The 25,013-nt window shown below is 39.2% G+C and overlaps 1 protein-coding gene across 2 annotated transcripts in view; it reads right to left on the bottom strand.

The window, feature by feature from the left end:
* The window catches only part of EPC2 (enhancer of polycomb homolog 2), a 107,416-nt gene extending 82,790 nt beyond the window's left edge, over positions 1-24,626 (bottom strand). Inside the window, exon 1 of one of the 2 annotated variants that reach the window (XM_082840741.1) lies at positions 24,249-24,626. In XM_082840741.1, the coding sequence (XP_082696867.1) occupies positions 24,249-24,401 (153 nt within the window). In that variant the 5' untranslated portion in view covers positions 24,402-24,626. Of the gene's footprint in view, positions 1-23,768; positions 24,120-24,248 lie in introns of those variants that run through there. The other variant, XM_082840742.1, reaches the window with a different exon arrangement.
* Between the last annotated feature and the right edge of the window lie 387 nt (positions 24,627-25,013).

Below are 25,013 nucleotides of genomic sequence, written 5' to 3'. Positions count from 1 at the left end.
AACTAACTAAATGGAGAGATAGCCCATGTTCATGCATAGGGAGACTCAATGTCATCAAGATGTCAATTGTTCCCAACTTGATTTATATCATAGATTCAATGTAATTCCAATCAAAACCAGCAAGTTCTTTTGTGGGTATTGACAAACTGATTCTAAAGTTTATATGGAGAGGTAAAACATCTAGATCAGCCAACAAAATATTGAAGGAGATGAACAAAATTAGAGAACTGATACCACCTGACTTCAAGACTATAAAGCTACAGTAATCAAGACAGAGTGGTACTGGGGAAAAAACAGACAAATAGATCGATGGAAGAAGACAGAGAGCCCAGAAAGAGACTCACATAATTAGTCAACAGACCTTTTTTTTTTTTCGGCACGCGGGCCTCTCACCGCTGTGGCCTCCCCCGCCGCGGAGCAACAGGCTCCGGATGCGCAGGCTCAGCGGCCATGGCCCACTGGCGCAGTCGCGCCGCGGCATGCGGGATCCTCCCGGACCGGGGCACAAACCCGTGTCGCCTGCATCGGCAGGCGGACTCTCAACCACCGCGCCACCAGGGAAGCCCTAGTCAACAGATCTTTGACAGAGCAGCAAAGGCAATATAATGGAGTGAAGGCAGTTTTCAATAAACGGTACCTGAACAACTGGACATCAACACGCAAAAAAATTAATGTAGACACAAACTTTACATCCTTCAGAAAAATTAACACAAAATGGATCACAGACCTAAATGTAAAATTCAAAACTATAAAACTCCTATAAGATAACATACGAGAAAACCTAGATGACCTTGAGTATGGCAATGATGTTTTAGATACAACACCAAAGGCACCACCCATGAAAGAGTCATCATCCCTCCGTATCCAAGAGGGACTGGTTCCAGGAGCCCCTGCATATATCAATATCCATGGATGCTCAAGACCCATAGTCACCCCTCTGAAAATGGTTCCAATAATATGACATTCTGGAAAATGCAAAACAATGGAGACAGTAAAAAGATCAGTGGTTGAAGGGGGATGGAGGGAAGCAATAAAAACACAGGATTTTTAGGGTAGTGAAAACACTCTTATGATACCATAATGATGGATACATATCATACACTTTTTCAAATCCTCAGAATTCACCAAGAGTGAACTGTAATGTAAAGTATGGACTTTGGACATTTATCATTTGTCAATGTAGGCTCATTAATAGTTAAAAACATGTAACATTGTAACAAAACGTACCATTCTGGTGGGAGATGTTGATAATGGGGGAGGCTATGCACTTGTGGGGACAGGGACTATATGGGAAATCTCTGTATCTTTCCCTCAATTTTGCTGTGAACATAAAACTGCTCTAAAAATGACCACCTAGAAGGGTGGGATAGGGAGATGCAAGAGGGAGGGGATGTGGGGATATATGTATATGTATAGCTGATTCATTTTGTTATACAGCAAAAACTAACACAACATTGTAAAGCAATTATACTCCAATAAAGATGTTAAAAAAAGAAAAAAATAATAAAGCCTTAACTTAAAAAAAATCATATTAAACATAAATGGTCTCAACAAGATAATTAAGAAACAGAAATTGCCAGACTGGATTACAAAATTTAAGACCCAATTTATAGGCAGCCTACAATAAATGTACTTTAGATATAAAGACATAAACAAGTTAAAAATTTTTAAATGGAAAAAGATACACCACACTAACTCTAATCAAAGAGACTTATTATGACCATATTAACATCCAACATAAATTTAAGAGCAAAGACTGTCACCAGGGATTAAGAAGTTTATTTCATAATGCTTAAATGGATCAATTAGTCAAGAGAACATTACAGCCCGACCCATCTATGCACCTAATAACAGAGCCTCAAGATACATGAAACTAAAACGAATACAGGGCTTCCCTGGTGGCACAGTGGTTAAGAATGCGCCTGCTGATGCAGAGGACACGGGGTCAAGCCCTGGTCCAGGAAGATCCCACATGCCGCTGAGCAACTAAGCCTGTGCGCCAGAACTACTGAGCTTGCACTCTGAGCTTGCACTCTAGTCTACAGCCTGCGAGCCACAACTACTGAAGCCCGTGCGCCTAGAGCCCATGTTCCGCAACAAGAGAAGCCACCGCAATGAGAAGCCTGCGCACCGCAACGAAGAGTAGCCCCTGCTCACCGCAACTAGAGAAAGCCCGTGTGCAGCAACAAAGACCCAACGCAGCCAAAAATAAAAATTTTTTAAATGTTAAAAAGTAAGATAAAGTAAAACGAATACAACTTCAAGGATAAATAGATAAATCCACATTAGAGATTTCAATACCACACTCTCAATAATAAATAAAACAACAACACTACCAGCTAACTTGACCTGACTTTTTACAGAATGCTCCATCCATCAAAGGCAGCATACATCTTTTCACAATTACAGGGAACGTTTACCAAGACAGGATATATTCTAAACTACATTACAAAAAATTTACAAGAATTCAAATCACACAAACTATGTTCTCACAGTAGAATTAAGTTAGAAATTGTTAACAGAATGATCTCTGTGAAACCACTAAGTATTTGGAAACTAAATAACAGAGTTCTAAATAACTCAAGAATCAAAGAAGAAATCAAATGGCAATTAGAAAGTATCTTAAACTGAATAATAAAAAAAAAACAGGTTGTGAGATGCTGCTGAAGAAGCCCTCTGGAAGAAATTTATAGCTTCTAAACATTGTAAAATAAATGTCTCATATCAATGACATTAGCTTCCACTTTAAAAAAAACTAGAAAAAAAAAGCCAATTAAGCCCAAAGTAAACTCTGAAGGAAGGAAATAATCAAGATCAAAGTGAAAATCAATGAAATACAAAGACGATCAACAGAGAAAAATCAATGAAACCAAAAGTTGATTCTTTAACAAAATCAATAAAATTGATAAACTTCTAGCCAGATCAATGAGGGAAAAAGTGAGAAGACACAATTTACCAATGTCAGAAACAAGAGAGACATCATCCTAGAGAATATTATGAACAGATCCATGCCAATAAACTTGTCAATTAGATGAAAAGGACAAACTGCTTGAAAGAAACCAACTACCAAAGCTCATTCAGGAAGAAATAGGTAACCTGAGTAATCTTATGTCTATTAAAGAAATTCAACTGTAGTTAAAAACCTTCATACACAGAAAAACCTAGAGACAGATCGCTTCACTGGTAAATTCTACCAGATATTTGAAGAGGAAATAATACCAACTCTACAAAAAAATTATCCGAGACACTGAAGTGCAAGGAATACTTCCCAACTCATTGTATGGAGCCAGTATTACTCTGATACCAAAATCAGAAAAAGACTTTACAAGAAAAGAAAACTACAAATATCCCTTGTGAACATACATGTAATCATTCTAAACAAAAATTTAGCAAATTAAATCCAATGATTTATTAAAAGGACAATACATGACCAAATGAGGTTTATCCCAGGAATGCAGCTCTGGTTTACACCGAAAATCAATGTAATCACCATAATAATAAATCAAAAAAGGAAAAGCTGTATGATCATCTCTGTACATAGAAAAAAGCACTTACAAAATCCAACATCCACTCCAAAAATTCTCAGAAAACTAAAAATAAAAGGGAATTTCTTCAACCTGATCAAAGGCATCTACAAAAAAACTACATCATCATAATTAATTGAAATATTGAATACTTCTTCCCTAAAAGTAGGACTAAGACAGGGATATCTGCTCTCAACACTTCTATTCAATATTGTACTGGAGGTTCTACTCAGTGTAATCACCAGACAGGAGGCAGGCAGGCAGAAAGATGGAGTGAGCAAGCACCCAGACTGAGAAAAGAAGATGTAAAACTGCCTTTATTCACAGACCCATTTGACCTTCTAAGTAGGAAACCCAAAGTAATCTATAGACAAACCTTCTAAAATTAGCGAGTTTAGCAATATTGCAAGATACAAAATCAATATACAAAAATCAACTGTATTTCTATCTCCTAGTTACAAACAACGGGACAATGAAGATAAAACAGATTAATCAAGACAAAGACCCCATTTCAAACACTGAAATATAACAATGTTCTAGTTCCTATGAATATATACTGAAACAACCTGCCACCCATCCAACTTACAGCTGTTTGAATCAGTTGCTATGCAACCCTGAGGTCTTAACAAGCATGAAGAGTTCTGACCAACTAAGTCTTCATCTAGGTGAGACCAGTGTCAAGCTTTTCAACTCTATCAAAATAATTTTAATTATGTGATCCATAATCCTGGTATCAAAACACTAGAATCTTCTCTTTATTCATTTAGCACATCAAACATTTCAATCTTTACTTTAATTACATGTGTTATTTTTTAAGAATCTGCGACAGATTTAATTTTGTAACCAACCCTATATTTCATTCTTTTACTTAATAGATGGCACTCAAGTTTAAACTCTATCCAGTTCCACCTAAAAAAGCCCAGTTAATCAGCATTTTAGGAAAAAGGCCAAGGCAGTGGCTCTCAAACTTCAGTGTGTTTCAGAATCATCTGTTGGTCTTGTTTCAAAACAGATTGCTTAGCAAAACTACCAGAATTTTCTGATTCAGTAGGTCTGGGATAGAACCAGAAAACTTATATTTCTAACAAGTTCCAATGTGATAATAAATCTGTGGGAACCACCAGTCTAAAGCAGTGGTACTCAGATTGTGGTATAGAAATTTAGAACAAGCATTTAGGAAGTTCTGAAGCATTTTGACAGTAATTTTGTCTGTTAAAATTAATAATTAAAAAAAAGAGTCCTTGTATTTTCCACATTTTTCTTTTATTTAGCTTTTCTAGTAACTCATTTTCCTTATACTTGAGAAAAGTATTAGCAAGCAATGAATTAAAATTAATTTAAAAAAACTGGTCTTTCACCACAGAAATTTTGAAAAACATGGGCCTAAAGCACATACTAGTCGTCCACTCCTCTAGTATTCTAAATACTGCCTTGGTAAGTAAACTTGCAGGTACTTCATTAACTTTGCCTCCCAAAGAAATAATCAGCTTTAGCTAAAAATCAATAAAATAAAGTCAGATTATTCATGTTTCTGTTATTTTTTTCCTGTAAAACTGTATTTGAAGGCATTCATCGGGACTTCCCTGGTGGCGCAGTGGTTGCCTGCCAATGCAGGGGACATGGGTCCGGTAAGATCCCACATGACGCGGAGGAACTAAGCCCGTGAGCCACAACTACTTAGCCTGCGTGCTGCAACTACTGAAGCCGGCGTGCCTAGAGCCCGTGCTCTGCGACAAGAGAAGCCACCACAATGAAGAGTAGCACCCACTCGCTGCAACTGGAGAAAGCCCGCGCACAGCAAGGAAGACCCCCCCACCCCCACCCCGCAGCCAAAAGTAAAGTAAATTTATAAAAAAATAAAGGCATTTATCAACTGAACAGATAAGTGCCCATTTGCAATAAATTCCTTTTAGAATTTAATAACAGGGTAAAGATTTTTCTCTTCTGAAAAACAGCTGTGTTAAATTTTAAATGATTAAGAACTGAATCACTCATTGCTTCTCCTTCTCCCTTAACTGCTTGTGGGGATATAAAGAAGAAATGGGGATAAGGGGCTTTACTGGTCTGAGTAACTCATCTTAAACAGAAGTGAAAAAGTGAAAGCAATCTTATTGTGTAGAAATATTTTATCACAAGCATTATAATTCTAGAATGTCTAACAAATCAACTTTTGGAAAACAATTTAAAGTTATACATCACTAACTTGTTCCACTTGATAAAGTAAATGTTTACTCTCTTGTTATCTAATTGTGGGTTTTGAAACCTCATTTTATGTATTTATTTTTAGAATTTTTATTTTTTGGCCCTGTGGTGCAGCATGTGGGATCTTAGTTCCCCGACCAGGGATCAAACCCATGCCCCCTGCACTGGAAGCGTGGAGTCTTACCACTGGACCACCAGGGAAGTTTGGAAACCTTGTTTTAAATTGAGAATTTTCTAATGCTCATTAAGACCATGACCTTCAACATCAACACTAATTTAGGAAGGTGACACTAACATCAATGTGGCTTGGTCTTAAATATTCACACAATAAATGAGGATGAGTAGTAACAGAAAAAAATTCGAAACAGCAGGCAAAATAAATGATGGATATTTGGCTTTAAAAGGCATTATTTGATATTCAGTTAATTTATCTATTGATTAACAGTCAACTTCTATTATTTTGCATCCCTTGAATACTAAGAGTAGATAGATAACCCATACTGAAAATTTCAAGATACCTATATATGAAAATAACCAAAAATTAGACCACTGGTTATGAAAAAGAAAAGTAAGAACATTAGGGGGAAAAAATGCTAGCAAATGGACCCATTCACCAGATAAATTACACAGAAAGAAAATGAGTATCTCTTACCCACAAGAAATTGTGCCAAACTAGAGAGCTCTACACTAGAAAAATGCCTGGGAAGCAATTCCTCCTGAAACTACCAAATCTGAAACGGGCAACAGGCAAAAACACTTTATTGCCATAAGCAAATCACCAGAAAGCAATCATCTGAGAGGGACAGAACTTTCAAATTTATCAATATTATCTGTCAAGATTTTTAAAAACCTTCCTCCATCTCCCAGCCACATTTGAGAATTTCACAGAAGTGTCAAAGCCCTCAAGTGGTTATAGCAAAAAAAAAAAAAAAGGGGGGGTGGGGGGAGAGTGGAGCAGGTTGAGAACTACAGCTCTAAACCAGAGCTCTCAAATTCTAATGTGCTTCTGAACCACCTAAGGATCTACTTAAAATGCACATTCTGATTCAACAGGCTGTAGGATGGAGTATGAAATTCTGCAATTTTAAGGAGCTCCCAGGTAACAACAAATCCACAGACCAAACTTTGAGTAGCAAGGTCCTAAACTATGTAAACAGCTCCCAGAAGGTACCGCTATGGTATTAACCACTCTGGAAAACAGCTGGACAGCTCTTTTTTTTTTTTTAATGAAACGTTTTAAATTTACCGACCATACATTCAAGCCATTTCACCCACCAGGTATTATTTACCCAAAACAAATGAAAGCAGATGTTCATACATAAACGTTCACAGCAGCCTTATCTGTCATAGCCAAAATCCAATGAACAGGTGAATGGATAAACTGTGGTATGTCCATAAACTGGAACACTATTCAGCAATAAAAAGGAATGAATATTGATACATGCTAAAATATGTATGAATCTCAAAACAACTATGCTGAGTAAAAGAGGCCAGACCAAAAAAGAAAACACATTGTATGATCTCATAAAAGTCTAGAAAACGCAACCACTAATCTACAGTGATAGAAATCAGATCAGTGTTTGCCTGAAGTGGGAGGGAGCTTATAAAGGGACATGAGGAAACAACTATTGGAGGTGATGAATATGTTTATTATCTTGACAGTAGTAATAGCTTCACAGGTGTATACAGATGTAAATACTTTCCAAACTGTACACGTTAAGTATGTGCAGTTTATGTGTCAATCATACCTCAATAAATCTATTTTACAAAAATATCTGCCAAATACAAAATTCTGGCTAAAATAATGTCACTATATGTAACAAAATTCTAATTCTTTGAAAATTACACGTAATACTGTAATATTGAGATTTAAAACAAGAAATATATATCTGGTCTTTGTCCCATTTGTGGCACAGAGCTCCTAAAGCCCTTGGAATTTCCTTAGTGATAAGACTAATAAAAGTGTCTTGATATTCCTAGCAAATCCCTTTTAAACACCACTGAGTTTATGTTAATGAAGTGACATTTGGAAAGCACCTAAGGATGGGAGCTGGTTGCCAGGAGGACCAATCACATCATTAGAGGGTTGGAACTTTCAGACCCACTCCCCTGACCTCTGGGCAAGGGAGAGGTGCGGCAGAATGTAGATCAATTACCAATGGCCAATGATTTAATCAATCGTGTCTATGCAATGAAGCCTCCATAAAAAAACCCAAAAGGACTGGGTTCAGAGATCTTCCAGGTTGGTGAACACATGGAGGTGCTGGGAGAATGGCACTCTCAGTGAAGACATGGACACTCCCTGTCCCTCTCCCCACACCTTGCCCTATGCATCTCCTTCTATCTGGCAATTAGAGGTATACTATTTGGAAAAGCAGAGGTAAACTACCTCTATTAGCAAGTGATATGATATCTATATTTCAATAACCCAAGAGAAGCAATTCAAAAACAAGTACCAACAATTAAATAATAAAGTCACAGGATATAAAATTAACATACAGAAGTCAACAGCTTTTTAAAACACAAGCAATAACAAGTTATAACGTATAATGGAAAAGGAGATTAGATTTACAACAGCAACCAAAGAGATAAAATTCCTAGGAATAAGCTTAACCAAAAACACACAAAACCAATATAAGAAAAATGCTCCTGAATGATAATCAAGTAGACTTCAACAAATGAAGCGACAAACCATGTTCCTCGATAGGAAGTCAACATCACAAAGACGTCAGTTCCTTACAAGCTAATTTATAAATGTATGGCGAATTCCAATAAAAACACCAACATTTTTTTTCTGGAGTTAGACAAAATAATTATAAATTCATATGCAAAAATAAGCAACAATGATAAGAAACACTCTGCAAAAGGAGAGTAATAAGAATGGTAGAAGTGGGCTTCCCTGGTGGCACAGTGGTTGAGAGTCCACCTGCTGATGCAGGGGACACGGGTTCGTGCCCCGGTCCGGGAAGATCCCACATGCCGCAGAGCGGCTGGGCCCGTGAGCCACGGCTGCTGAGCCTGCGCGTCCCGAACCTGTGCTCCGCATTGGGAGAGGCCACAACAGTGAGAGGCCCGTGTACCGCAAAAAAATAAAAATAAAAATAAAAAAAATAAAGATAATGAAATGATTAACGATAAAGACAATAAACTTTGTGCACAATGAAACAAAACAGAAAGTTAAGAAATAAACCCAAATGCCTCAGAAAATTCAAATATGAGGAAAGTCGCATCTCAAACCAGAGAGAAATAATTTCTTAAAAAATGGTGTTTGGACAATTAGATATCCATTTGGATGAAAAAACTGGATCTACAGAATGAGTACCTTACTGTGCTGTATTAATGTCCTAACAGTAGAACGTGAACAAGTTAGGCAACTCTTAATTATGTCATTGTTTCTAAACACAATTCCACTGCAATACAGGCGAACAATACATTTTACTTTAGTGCTTAAAACAAAGATTCTTCCTTTATAATCAATACATTTATATTCTTCGGTGATGGGTTTCCATGTAAAAACTCCAAGAATCCGTGAATAAAATTCTGCATTTTGGGCTTCCCTGGTGGCGCAGTGGTTGAGAGTCCGCCTGACGATGCAGGGGACGCGGGTTCGTGCCCCGATCTGGGAGGATCCTACATGCCGCGGAGTGGCTAGGCCCGTGAGCCATGGTCGCTGAGCCTGCGCGTCCGGAGCCTGTGCTCCGCAACGGGAGATGCCCGCGTACCGCAAAAAAAAAAAAAAAAAAATTCTGCATTTCACAACAGTATAAACTCAATATAGGGCTTTTTAAATACCTCCTTAGACATCTCAGAATATTTAGAACTTTGAAATTCATATAAAATGAGGCTTAACAATGAAAAAAATCTGTATTATCTACTAAAAAGAGATTCTTAACTTCCTCTGAGTCATTTAGTCCATGATAACTGGTGATTGGAGAGAAGGAGGAGACATACATATAAAACTGTGGTTAAAAAAAAAATTCAGTAAGTTCTCAGACCCCATTAAGTCTATCTAGGTACCAGAGACATTAGTTAAGAAACCCTGATATAAAATTAAGACAACTGAAACCTCTTAATTCGCGAGGCATCGAAATTGTTTTTACTCTATCACAAATCTACTGAAAACACACAGCTAGAAATCCCATTTCCAGTGCACTGGCCTCATAGCTAGCTTTGTCTCTAGTCTTCTGCCACTGCCGCCGCCGCCCCCACTGCTGCTACCACCCATGTGCCGCCCTCCACGATCCATCTGACAATACTGACCTTTTACAAAGACAAACCTGATGATGTACCTCCAAAAGCCTAGCTCCCTATTATCAAGATTAAACCCTATGGTCTCTAAATGAAAGAAGAGAGTGTGTGTGTACACATGGAGAGAGAGTTTAATATCACTTACTACTTTATCATTACATAAGGAGTAAATAATACATAATCTCTGTTGCTGAGTTAGAGTAGTGTTTTTCAAACTGTAGGTTGAACCACTGGTGAATCATGAAATGAAATCAACAGAGTAGCTCATTTAACAAAACAGAAATGAAAAGGGAAAAAATATGTACAGCCAATCCTCACTGGCTCACAAATTCCATTCTTGCAAATTCATCTACTAGTTAAAGTTTATCTGTGACCCCAATCAATACTTTGATTTCACAGTCATTCACAGAATGTGCAGAGTGGCAAAGAATTTGAGTCGCCCCACTGGTCCACAGGCTCCCAGCTGAGGTCAAACTAGGCAATGCTCTGACTTCCTGCTTCAGCTCTCATACTGTAAACACGTGTCCTTTTAACATTCTATTCAGTGCCATGCTTTTCACATTTTTGTGGGGTTTTTTTGAAGATATCATTGTTTACGCGCCTCTCCCCCAAATACAGTGAGGTGCTGTCTAATGTTTCTAAGCAGAAGAAGGCTGTAATGTGCCTTACAGAGAAAATATGTGTTAGACAAGCTTCATTCAGGCATGAGCTATAGTGCTGCTGGCTCTGAGTTCAATGTCAATAAATCAACAACACATAAAAGTATCTTTAACAGAAACATATATAATGCAAGGTTATGCATTGATTGCTTGATGAAATACTGTGACCAGAGGCTAAAAGGAGTCGAGGAGCAATGGTTCAATATTCGCTACTTCATTGTACATGGCAACTTTATAGAACATAACTACTACAAAAAATAAAAACTGACTGTATATTCGTATGTGTGTGTCAAGCTGTACTTTATTTGGGGTACACACACACACACACACACAGTTACAGTCAAAAAAGTCTGAAAGCCAATGAATGAGAGCACAAGAGAAGGAACCCTGAAAGGAGTGGTAAAATGGCAAGGCAGAAAGGCAGGGATCATAGGCACAGATACTAATCCTTTTTTCCTATCTAGAATCAGAATCACCCATAAATTGTGATTTGATTGGTAAACCTAGGGGAAAGCCTACACCTGTACTTTACAAAAGCATCCCAGATAATGTGATGTGTGGCCAAGATGAGAACAACTATTTTCCCTCTTAAATTGGTGGTTCTCAAAGTGGGGTCACTGGACAAGCAGCATTAGGATCACCTGGGAATTGTTAATAATGCAAATTCTGTGGGCCCCATCCTGCACCTACTGAACCCTACACTCTGGGAATGGAGCCCAGTTGATCAGTGTCCCAGGTGATTCTGAGGCATGCCGAAATTTGAAAATCACTGACCTAAACCTTTTGTAATTTTTTTTTTCTTGAGGTATTTTGAGAGACCTGATGAATTCTGCTAAGATGGTTGAGCTATTTCAAATAAGACTGAAGGGTAACTACTACTTATCAAAGCACCTATAATGTATAGACAATCTTCTTCCTAGTATAGTGCTTTCTTTATGGAAAGTGGCCCCTGTGCTTTAAACAAAAGGAAGTAAATCTGTACACTGTCTAATAATCAAGCAGCACTGTTTCTTTAGGCCATTCTCCATAACACAAAGTTTCCTTTTCCCCAGAACTCTTTAAACAGGCACTATTCTTAACACGAGTTTGCCTGTCCTAAGAGGTGAACTTACATGAGACCACAAAAATTCTTTCAACCCTCTAACAACTCTCCTGGGCGTTACACACTTCTCAATATGAAAAGTAATGACATGAATCTTTAAAAACTCATGGCATTCTGGCATATGGAAATAATTTCAAAACTAATTTGTAAAAATTACTTAAATAATGTATTATACTCAATTAGCTATTACTTAAATTCATATATACTACTCCAATTCAAATCATGTCCCTTGTGACACAAATTTCCACAATATCATTTTTATCTTCCACATAACACACTAAACCTCACATGGAGTTATCTGTGTACTCTTTTCGGGGGAAGTACAAGCTGAAGACAGGTAGCACATCTTATCCCTTTCTGTATCTCAAGTACAAAGCAGACGTTGTTCATTCTGTTGGCAAATATTTAGTGAGTAACTGCCATATGTCATTTACTGTATTGGATGATCGACACAAAGGTAACACACACACAATTCCTGTGTTCATGGAGCTATTTACTAAATAAATAAACATTACAGACTACTACAGTGAAAGTCTGACAGGGTGCAATCTGTACGAAAGATCCACCTTACCGAAGTGATACCTGAAATAAGACAGCTTTCTTCAAAAGGGTATCCTATTGTTGCTCTTCTGACCTAGGATGCTATTCAAAACTGTAAATAATTGTTAGAGAAAACACACACTGACAAGTTACTTAATAGTTAATCTGACTTTAACATACTTTATATATAGGAAAATAAATAAAAGCCTTACTATGTACAATGCAAGGCGTACTAACAACCAAATTCCCACATGGGAATAACAAGTTAAGGTTTGATAACCAAACTCCAAACAATCCAACGGAAAACTACAATACGCCAATTCTCAATTCCTGAGAGATTTTAAAGAGAAGAAATTTAAAATCAAAATTACCTGACTTTAAAAAAAAAAAAAATTACCTGACTTTATGACTCTAGATTAAAAAATTAACTCTAAGGTCACATATTACTCACTTATAAAATGAACAACAAAAGAAAAATGTGTCCACTTTACCAAGTAAAAAGCATTTGTTTAGAAATTTTCTAACGCACGCACATGCACACAATGCTACCAATAGCTGCCTCTGTAGAGTGTCTGGGGACGTAGGGAAGGACATTTACTTTTTATGTATGTTAGTTTCTGCTATAAGGTTTTTATCTTTAAATCATGTGGGCCTATTACTTTTCAATTTTAAAAAGCTACAAAATGTCTTAAACATGAAAAAAAAATTCTGTTTATAGTAGCATCTCCTTTATAATGATGGGGATAAAATCCGTAGCCTGACTATATTTTGGGGACAAGGATGACACAGAAATAGAACTGCCATTTAGGCGACAGAAACTCTTGAGGGGTTCTGAACCTCAGGTCATATTCCCCAAAACATTCACAGAAAGCATTGAGGGGCCCATGAACTTGGATGAGAAAATAATCATTTCTCTAATTTCACTAACTTCTAACAAATTTACCATTTCCTTCAATTATTAACATAGGTAACAGACCACAGTAGTATTAGCAATACTTGTGACCTAGCAATGCAACAGAAATCACAAACCTTTTCATTGTCATGTTACAGTGGTCGCACTTGTCAAAATATTTATACTTACCATTACTTCGAAAAGATAATCAGATCCAACTCTAGATCCTATTATTAATGTGTTAATAAAGCATGTAAATTAAAAGTTGTCTTAATACTTCGATAACTTATTTCAATATAACTAGTTTAGTTGATTTTATGCATTTAAAACATCATTCTGAGGAGTTTCAACAGACTGCCAAAGGAGTCCAAGTCACAAAAAAAATTTAAGAAGCCTTGGATAATGGTTCTCAAATCAACTGCAATAGTCCACATTGGGAAAACTTGAGGGAGGGAACATTTGGAGGTTATTCCAATTGGAATACTACCAGGAATTAGTGGGCAGAAGACTGATGTAACAAACATCCTGGTATGCCTGTGACAGTCCATTCAACCAGCTACGAACTGAATGTCAAAAATGTCCCAGTTTAGAAACATCTCAAGGATCAAACAAATGGCAAGATTACCCTCTTCAGTAGCCTGCTAGTTCCCAAACTTAGGTGTTCATCCCAGGGTTCATTGGTATATTACAATATCTCTCATCATTCATTCTCTAGTGTACACCTCCCACTGAACAGATTTTCATCACTAAAATCTCCATGAGTTTCCTCCATGACTAATCTGTCTAAAAAAAATAGTAACTTCTAAAAACAAATACAATATTTAACTAGCAATTATTCAGGATTCAATTATTACTCTGAGAATTAGCTGAAGATTTAGTCCTCTTGGCTGCTAATTTTTAAAGACTTTCATTTTTTTAATCAATTTGATTGTTAACTGCTCTGCCAGGAAACAAAGATGGAAGGAGCAAAATATACATACTGATTTGCTAATGTTTGAAAGCTATAAAAATATATTTAACTGGCAGGAGAAAAAATGTGAAACCACACCACAGAGTAATGTATGAAGATACTCTGTATATTTTACTCTTCTATATTCCTTCACATTTATTATCCTGTATAACTGAAAATCGTCTTTAATAATTAAAAAAATAGCAGTCATCTGTATAAGGCACTGACTTAAGTTTTTACAAAAAAGGTAATCTTTAAAATTACCTTTTGAGATACTTCTCATTAAACATACGAAGAAATGTGACTTAAAGAGATAAAGTAATGTATCTTGCCCAGAGGGAAAGTGATAGAAGCCAAAATTGAAACCTACGTCACAATTTCAAAGTTCCAACAACTTCATCAAATTAGCTGTACAATTTAGGGCTGCTCGTCAACTCCCCAACCAACAATCTCATGCTCTTCTGCCAACAACGACAAAAAAGGAGGTAAGAAAGCGAAAAGCAAAGATACGGATGCGAGTTAGAGAGCTAACAGACAGGCAGACTCTTCCACTCTGCGTTCCTCTGCAAGTAAAACTAGCTGACGAGAAAAAAGAAACCTAAAAGCAGATATAAGGAAATGGTGGTAGGGAGAATCTGGAAGTGACTGCCCTCTTCCTCCAGTATTAATCCCACAAAGAACAGTAACGCATAATGAAGTAGGCAAATCTGAAGTTCTGTTCCATTTAAGTGTAGACAAGGCAAAAAATCAGTTTTAAGATAAAAATCAAATAATTATAATGGACCTTCTGCCATCTACATGGGTCTGCTTCATGGCTTATTCCTACCTATCATCCTTTCCTCCTCATGCTGTCCCCTATGCTTCCATTACTTTCTCTACTTCACCTCTACTTAAAATGAAGTAAGATGCCCAACTGTATATTTAGTAATACAATCAAATTCAATCCCAGTGCCAGGATCATGGTCAATGTCTGTATTACAAACTTTCTATCACATAAGTGCCTGGGTAGGTATCCAGCCTGTGCTGAATAAAACAAAGAAATGAAAGCATCCTTAAGGCATCTGGTCTACGTGAGAAAATAAATGTCTATTCTCTCACATGTACTTACTCTGTCATGCTATAACCGTACCCATACACACACACCCCTCAAGTGAAAAACATGATATTAAAAAATTAAAATAAACTCATGTTATGAGCTGTAAGTATACCAAAATTCAAAACATTTATAGCAATCAGTAATAACAGTAAAGATAGTGAAAATTTCATGAAAGCAAGGGAACTGATCATACGCAAAACACACAGAGTGGATTGCTCTCTTGATCTCTAGGAAAAAATAGTACAAGATAGTGGATAAATGTAACTGATCCTCATAAAAAAAGAACTCTAAACCAAATAGACAGCATTCCAATAGTGTTAAAGAGTTAAATTTTACCTATTAATATCTTCCTAATATTCAGTCTCTCATTTATTAGTTCTTCTCATCTGATTTACATTCTGTACAATATGCCCAGTAAGTAGACATGTGAATTCAAAGAAGCAAGTAATTTTTAGAGCCAAAGGTACTTTAAAGGTCATTCAGTCCAATTCTCAGTCCAATTCTATTTCACAAATGAGGAAACTAAGGGCCAGGAAGGTTAAATAATTTATTTGAAGTCACAGAAAATTTCATCCCTTACTGCTCTGAATATTAGTAAGTGTGGAACATTTGCTTTCTTTAAAAGGATTTTGGAGACTTCTTCTACAGTCCTTAATTCAAGTTTCATTAAAAAACATAATACAGGGGCTTCCCTGGTGGCACAATGGTTGAGGGTCCGCCTGCCGATGCAGGGGATGCAGGTTCGTGCCCCGGTCTGGGAGGATCCCACATACCGCGGAGCAGCTGGGCCCATGAGCCATGTCTGCTGGGTCTGCGCGTCCGGAGCCTGTGCTCCGCAATGGGAGAGGCCACAACAGTGAGAGGCCCATGTACCGCAAAAAAAAAACAAAAAAAAAAAACCCATAATACAAAATATTCTAATCTCCTTAGAACACCTTACAAATTGAGGTTTGCAAAAACACAACTAAGTATACACATTCACCTTGGGTCAAACCACGGATTAAACCAATCTAACTTCGTAACTTCTAATAATGATGTTATATATCACCAGTAGTAGGTCTCTCAGGGCAGCTCTCTAGCTAAGCCCCATTCTCAGGAGGGTAGCCCTTAACAGCACTTGTATACTAACTTCCCCTGTTCCTTGACTTAGAAGTAGATAGATACCTGATACAAGCTAAATCAATAATGTCCTCTATCTCAGGAATCTGGAGGGCTTTGTTTTTGTTTCTTTGTCGGTTTGTTTGTTTTGCATGAAATAGTGTGAAACTTTAATACAATGTGGTTAAACACAACATTCAACCACATGAAAGTCATCTTCTGACAGATGAACTGGGCATTATTTCAAAAGCTTCCTTAGTGTAACTTTATAAAATTCTTGCCTTCAGAAGTGTCTGACATTGATCTTGATACTTGTTAAAAACTCTGATATAAGATAACCACATCTCAACAGACAGAGATTTAGGAGATTATCCTAATGCCCATCTTCAGAATGCATCATCAAAGAACTGATCACTGTCTCCATCCCTTACTTCTTGATATTTCCCCCAAAGTCGGCCCTCTGGATTAGAGCTATGCAAGGAATCTGGAGTTTGAAGCTAAAAGAAATACAGCAGTGATGATAATAGCTAATATTTATTGAATGCTTGCTGCATGTCACAAACTATTCCAAGCACACTACAATTCATCTTCCCAACAATCCCCATGAAATTTTACAGATGAAATTAATCCGCCCAAGGACTCAAACCCATAGAGTCTGGCTCCAGAATACATGCACTTAACCACTACCCTATACTACTTCTCAAAAGTCGAGAATTACTAGAATTGAGTGATATTAATGCCAGTTGCTGCTGAAGGGCCCACAGCTGCCCTGGTTCCTGGCTAGCCAAGCCTTGACTGTTCAAACCTTCCTTGGTGCCTGTGAGACAACCCCCAGGAACCTTAAAGAAATCAAATTTGGTTTCTGTTACTTGAAACCAACCTAATGGTCCCACATGTCAAATATCTTTAGGCCTCTTTTTTTTTTTAAGAGTTTTAAATTTATTTATTTATTTACTTATGGCTGTGTTGGGTCTTCGTTTCTGTGCGAGGGCTTTCTCTAGTTGTGGCAAGCGGGGGCCACTCTTCATCGCGGTGCGCGGGCCTCTCACTATCGCGGCTTCTCTTGTTGCAGAGCACAGGCTCCAGACGCGCAGGCTCAGTAACTGTGGCTCACGGGCCCAGTTGCTCCGCGGCATGTGGGACCTTCCCAGACCAGGGCTCGAACCCGTGTCCCCTGCATTGGCAGGCAGATTCTCAACCACTGCGCCACCAGGGAAACCCTAGGCCTCATTTTTAAAGAACTGATGCATAAGAAATCTAAACTTAAGACAACAGATAAACCATTCCTTTACATTTTTTAAAAAAGGAACATGTTTACAAAAGGCATTCTCTACAAAGTTTCTTTCATAACATCATTCCCTGAGACAAAATGACTCCTCCGTGCCCATGGGCTAATAAATGATTGAACAGAAGAGATGTAATGAACTTTAGATATCATCTAGTTCTCAACCCACTCATTTTACAGATGAAGCAATGGTGAAGATGAGAGCACTGGAGTCAATCACCCACAGGGCATGAGTTAAAATACTAGCTCTCCCATGTTCTGGTATAGGTAGGGGTGACCCTGGGCAAGTTGCTTAATTTCTAAAGCTTCAGTTTCTTCTTCTGGAAAAGAGATAATAGCATCTACACATCCTACCATTATAATGAGCTCTAAATCACCTACTGAGTTTAATAAAGTGCCTGGCACATGCTCAACACACTCACTAACATACACTCAATAAATGGTAGCTGTGATGGTAGTGATGATCGACGTGAGGCTCAGAGAAGGTAGGCAAACTTTCCCAGATAACATGGCCCCTTAAGGACAGAACCAAAACTAGAAACAGACTTCATACTTACACCTCAATACTTTGTTCTACACCTTCCTACAAACTCCTGGACCTAACATTTAAAACTATCTAAAATCTGGTATAATTCTCCTCTTTCAAAAATCTAATCTCCATCCCAACTTTTATTCATTCATTCACCAAATATTTACATAGTGCTGTCTATGTTCTAAACAGTTTCTAGTGCTGAAGATATAGCAGGGAACAAAGGAAGGGGAAGAAAAGAAATGAAAGCCATCTGCATGTCCAAATAAAGGAGAAAGAGCTAAGAGAATAATGTGCTCAGAAATAACAGTGTTACCGTCCTGAAGTTTCTATCAGCAGGGGAAAAAGAATAAACAAGGACAGATTAAAAATATAACACGGAAGAACCTTCCTTTAGTCTACTTAACATCCATAGAACTTGCTTTAAATATTCCTGTACTCAAGTATTTGCTTCAACATACACTATAAAATCAAACCTTAAAGCCCAAATTACTAAATTTCTTTCCAAGAAGACTTCTCTATACATTCCAGCAACAGTTTACTCTTATTCCTATCAACTATATTGACATCTAACTTTTTCTAATGCTCTTTTAAATGTCTGTCAGGTTGACTTAACCTGGTAGTTTTTTGCTAACTTTCAAGATATGTTTTGGACCCCAATGACTCATTTAAGTCCCCAATGACTCATTTAAGTTCCCTGAAGTCAAGATCTGTATCGTACGCTTCTTTTAATCCTAACAACACTTCAGCACACAGCTTTACAATACTTTTGATATTCAAACCCCTTTAAACAGTTTTCCAATATCTTATTCAGATAAAGCCTGGCACTTACACGATACCTGGCCAATATTTGCTTTTGATGAAATAATAAATGTGTAATGTTTTTACAATATCAATCTACAAAATTGTATTTTATATCCTAGAACCCTTCTATTATGAAACATGAAATATATTAGTACCAAAGATAACTCTGAAATGGTAGAAAGACTGAATATATTCTGACCCTATCATTCAAAATATCACTTAAAATATTAAGATAACGACAAAAATCAGGCAACTAACATGAGCAGAGAAATGGCAATCTAAATCAATCATGGTCTTTTACTTTAAAAACAAGCGGAATCATATACTTCATGTAGATTTTGGCTCACTCTAATGTGAGGAGGTATTTTACGCAAAGCTACATACACCTATGAGAGGAATAATAAACGCAAGATAAAGACCAATACTGCAGCCATACTCTGCGTAAGAAATTCTGCATTTAAAGAGGCCTCTGACTCAAGAGGAAATAAAAAGATTTAGTATTTAAGTATACATGTTCCAAAGTAAGAAACCAAAAAGAGCATCTGGAAGAGTAATTTACCAAATTCTGCTAATGAATTATACACATACACACACACACAGAGCTAGAGTTTCACAAAAACATAGCTCTTGGTATAGAAGTAGAAGCTCATCCAACACTCAACAAACATTTATCAAGCATATGTTACGTGTTAAGGCACAGTTCTGGGCAACTGGAGTATATTAATGAACAAAACATGCAAAGATCCTTGCCCTTACAGAGATTACATTCTATTAGGAAAAAATCTAAAAAATAAAATAGTTTACCACAAATTTCTTACATACTTAAGATACCATAAACACTCAAACATAATGATGCCAATATATGGAGAAGCAAAGTTGATAGACTTCTAAGAAAAAAAAAAAAAGACCAAAAAAATGTGAAAGGCCTAGAGCAAAAGTCAGACACAGTTAAGTGATAAAAACTACACTTCTTAATAATTTAATATTCCAATAAAATCAATATCACTTTTTAAAGTTCCCATAATGATAAAAGGTAAAAATTACTCACAGAAACTATAATGAACTTAATAACAGTTCAGAAGATAATTCGGGGTTCCGTAAGAAGTCAATACGAAGCACCGTGGTTATGAGAATGGGTTTTTGTTACACTAAAGGACAAGAGTTTGAATTCTAGCCCTGTCAGTTATCAGCAGTGAGAACTTTAGGGCTGTTACAAAGATTAAATGAAAACCAAAAACTAGAAATAACTCAAACATCCAACAACAGACGGATGGATGAATATATTATAGTATATCAATTCACTGAAATGTTATTCAGCATTCAGTATATAGACTAATATACCCAACAGGAATGAATCTTTACTGCATCACACTAAGCAAAAGAAGCCAGACATAAAAAAGTATGTATGATTCCATTTATATGAAATTCTAAAAAAGACAATACTAATCTAGTGAAAGAAGGCTTAGAACCACTGGAAGGACAGACTTGCAAAGAAGCAAAAGGGAACTTTTAGGGTATTTGATATGTTCCTATATCTTGACTGTGATGATATTTCCATGGGTGTACACATTTGCCAGAACTCTTTAAACCCTATGCTTTAAATGGGTCTGTTTTATTTTATATAGATTATACCTCAAAAAGTTGATTTGAAAGAGGATTAAATGGAATAATATATTTAAAGTTCTTAGCACAGTACCTGCAGCTCAACAAGTTTTCAAAAAATGGTAGATATTATTAAAATCATCAGCTATCATTATACAACACTCCTGGGGAGGTAGCAGAATACCAATTACCTGATCTTTCTGGTTGTTTAGATTCTAAGTAACTCTAAAGTATCTGACCTAGACCAAGTGCCATGAGGAGCACCAGAGACACTGAGTTATAAGAGGATGCCAACTGCAGACCTTAGGCACATACGATGAACATAGGAAAGGAAAGAAAAGAAGTATGCTTTCGTGTCCAAAAGAGAAGAACTAAAAGAATGATATGGCCAGCCATGACAGAGTGCTTCAGTGCCAAAGGACACCTAGACCACCTCACCTAGGTATTATCAAAATGTAACTCAAAACTGAGTTTATGACTACATAAACAAAGTCTAATAATAGTCCAATAGCTACACGGAGACAGTCCTTCATCTTATGGCCGGGGTGTGGGGATAGGGAGATGGGGGCAGTGGATCCATGAAGCCCATAAAGTGAAGTCAAATTATTCTGCCAACCAAGCAGGAAGAGGACATACTGTGGATGATTTAGAAATGCCAAGCAACAACTATAAACCCATAAACCAAGGTTTTTGTTGTTGATTTTTAACAAGTTATGTGATTAAAAAGAATATACTTACAAAGGGAACTAATTAGAATATTTTCATAATGGAAGTTAAATTGAAACACAACTCAAGTGACACATTCATGAAATTTATATTTTACTGCTTCTTAGAACTGTTTATCAAGGCAGAATATATAGAGAACAAATAATTATGTTTAATAGGTCCTATAAATACGACGAGAACAACTGAATTGGCTGTTACTCACTGAAGCACAAGTCCTCTGACCTATATGTTACTTTAAAAAAGAAAACGAATGGGACGAGGTGGCCAAGTGGTTAAGGCAATGCACTACTAAAAAAGAAAAAAAAAAAAACACCCCAACTGGACATTATGGAAAGCAAAAGACTCTAGACTATAAATCTTAACTGTCAGAGTTTGCTTAGTTTTGATTTTTTTTTTTTTTTGCGGTACGCGGGCCTCTCACTGTTGTGGCCTCTGCTGTTGCGGAGCACAGGCTCCGGACGCGCAGGCTCAGCAGCCATGGCTCACGGGCCCAGCCGCTCCGCGGCATGTGGGATCTTCCCAGACCGGGGCACGACCCCGTGTCCCCTGCATCGGCAGGCGGACTCTCAACCACTGTGCCACCAGGGAAGCCCACAGTTTTGATTTTAAGAACCTTCACTTGTAACATTGAAGAGGCAGAAAAGACAGGATAAAGAGTCAAAAGTCCTGAGTTGCAACTCTAGTTCTACCAGAATTTGGATTTCTTCTTACCTAAAATTGGGCAGTTGAAGCAGGCTACTGAAAATAATAAAAATTAGCACCCATGCTCTAGATTGAAAATCACAAGTTTTACTGAAAAGGTTAGCATTATAGTACAAAATTGTAAGGGGGTTAAGCATTTATTTGTAATGCATCATTAAAACGGGAACTAAATTGCAAGTTTTCTTCTAAATTAAGATAAAATACCAAGACCTATGTGACCAAGGACCTAAAGCAATAAATAAGTACATTGCTAATCACTGTTTGCAAAAAGTAATATATCTTCCAGGGGCTAACTATTCATTCTAGAACAAGTTTCTTGATTCAAGTTCTTCCCAAACCAAAATAATAGGGTCCAAGTAATTACATACAATATTGATACTTTAAGACTCATGAGCTTCCCTGGTGGCGCAGTGAATAAGAATATGCCTGCCCATGAAGGGGACACGGGTTTGATCCCTGGTCCAGGAAGATCCCACATGCCGCGGAGCAACTAAACCCGTGCGCCACAACTACTGAGCCTGCGCTCTAGAGCCCGCGAGCCACAACTACTGAGCCTGTGTGCCAAAACTACTGAAGCCCACGCGCCTAGAGCCCGTGCTCCTCAACAAGCGAAGCCATTGCAATGAGAACCCCGCGCACAGCAACGAAGAGTAGCCCCCGCTCGCGGCAACTAGAGAAAGCCCCCGCGCAGCAACGAAGACCCAACAAATTAATTAATTAATTAATTAAGCCAAAAATAAATAAATAAAATAATTTTTTTAAAAAGACTCATTAGCCACCTTTCTTTTTGGGAAATAACATTAATAGAAATGTAACTTTGTGGAATCCCAAGTTGTGTTTTTTAAAGCTCAATTAAATTAATTCTTGTACATACTATTCCTTATTTTAATTATCTTTCCCATGGAAAATTGAGCTAAGCTAGAAATAAATTTTATTTAAAAACAGAAAGAATTTTCACATTTGACGTAGCTCTAAACCTTCAGCATAAATGTTGGGTTTTTATCTTGCTTACTTTTTAAAAAGTTGAATGTTCATCTGATATTGAGGACATACTTCTTCTACGGCAAGTGCAAGGCTTTCAAAAACAAACACCGAGAAACGTGATTCAATCACAGCAGAAAGTAGTAATAACAGGGTAATATAATGAGGTCACAACTCGAGCAGCCAATCAAAAGCATAAAAGCATTTCCTGCAATATTAATAGTCAAAAGAGAAAACCAATCACAGAAACCTCAGGCCTTCTTTTGACAGTCACAGAAGCAAGAGAACCAATCCACGCACACCCGGGGTTGACAATAAGGCGGGACCACAGGTTCATTGAAGAAATTCTTGAGGTTGCAGTTACTATGAACTTCGCACGCAAGTAACACCACTCCAGAGTCATAAACATTGTCAAGCCAGGAGAAATTCAACCGTATCCAAAATTTAACCCATCAGGGGGAAAAAGCATTTTTGCCCTAAACTGCTGTTGTTATAAAAAATGCAGCTGTCAATTTCGATGCAGTAGGTCCTCAACTTCTAAAAGACACCCCCCCAACGCACATGACAATTCTCCGGAGCGCGGCGCGAGGACAGCGCAGCGCCGGCGGCTCGCAGCTGAACATCCCCGGTCCCTTTCTAACGCCGCGCACTGAGCGGGCGCCGTCCCGGCTAGGCAGGCCGAACGAACTCGCTCCGCGGAGCGGAGCTAGCCGATCAGCGGCTTTCTAGCGCTACATCCTGCTGGTAGTGGCGGCCCCCGCCCTCCCCCGCCGCAGTGCTGAACCACCTCCATCCCGGGCACCCAAGCGGGCCGGGGAGCGAGGATTACCTTGCTAGAAGCAAGATGATGTTTGTTTTGAAAGCGCTTTACTTTCCGTTAAGTCATTTCAAAGAGAACCCAATGCAAAACTAAATCTAAAAGTGGGGGGGAAATCTTCCCTAGTTAAAGGATCCCTCGCATCCCGCGCCGGGGGAAGAAAAAAAAAAGGTAAACAGAGGCCGTACGCCAAGTGCGGCCAGAACATCCCCTGCGCCATTCCGGGCCGCCGCTTACGGCAAGGCCCCCTTACGGCAGCGTAAGCGGCGCTGCGAGCTAATCACAACACTGGGACGCAACAACATGGCGGCCGCGGGCGGGCGCTGCGCCGGCCGAGAGGGTTTACGCTACTCCGCCGGCGTAGGGTCCCATGCGTTAGAGCGGCTGCGGCGCCCTCCAGCGAGCGTAAAGCGCTCTGTGAATGGCGAAGCCCGACTGACAAAGGGGAGGGGGGAGGAGGGAAGGGGGGGTAATAAACACTCGAGTCCCTACCGATTCCTCCTCCTTCTCCATCCCGGTGGGCATCTGGGGCACGGCCCGGTTGATGGAGACGCAGTCGTTGAGATCAGGCATGTCCTTGCCGCGGTAGATAGGCAGCGGTTTGGCGGCGTCCAGCGCCCGCGCTCGGAAGGAGAGTTTACTCATTGTCTCCCCGCCTTACAGGAACAGCCCGGGCGGCGGCGGCGGGGCGGGAGGGGAGGGGGGGAGGACTCCCGCCGCCTCCTCCACCTCCTTCCTCAGTGCAGCGCGGCCGGCCCGCTCCTCCTCCTCCTCCTCACTGCCCCCGGCCACAGCATGGGCGCCCACCCCGCCCGAAAACAGCCCCCCGCCGCCCGCGGCCGCTTCCACACACTAGATCCGCCGCTCGCCCGCCCGATCCGCTCCCTGCGCCATGGCCAACATGGCGGACATTACCACAGCGGCGGCGAGCGATCCCGGCAGCCCGCGCGAGAGCGCGCCCCCGCCGCGGGGACGCGCTTCGCCCTCTCCCTCCCTCCCTCCCTCCTTCCTCTCCCTTCCCCTCCCTCGCCTGCCCACCCACTCTCTCCGCGGCGCGGCCGGCCCGCGGGAGCGTGCTCAGCCTCGGGCCGCTCCGGGTGAGGGGGCGGTGGCGGCGTTCCGCTCGGCAGCCCGCGCTCTCGCCGTGTGGCAGGTGCCAGGTGCGCAAGTTAACCCGCGCCCCCGAGCGTGCGCCTCTGCCTCCGCGGCCCCGCCACCCATCTCGCTGGGTGCCCCGGAGGACGGTGCCGGGCAAAA

Source organism: Leucopleurus acutus, assembly GCF_964270905.1.
Source record: "Leucopleurus acutus genome assembly, chromosome: 6".
NCBI lineage: Eukaryota > Metazoa > Chordata > Mammalia > Artiodactyla > Delphinidae > Leucopleurus > Leucopleurus acutus.
Note: the sequence above shows the minus strand (reverse complement) of the source record. Positions and strands in the feature narration are given on the sequence as shown.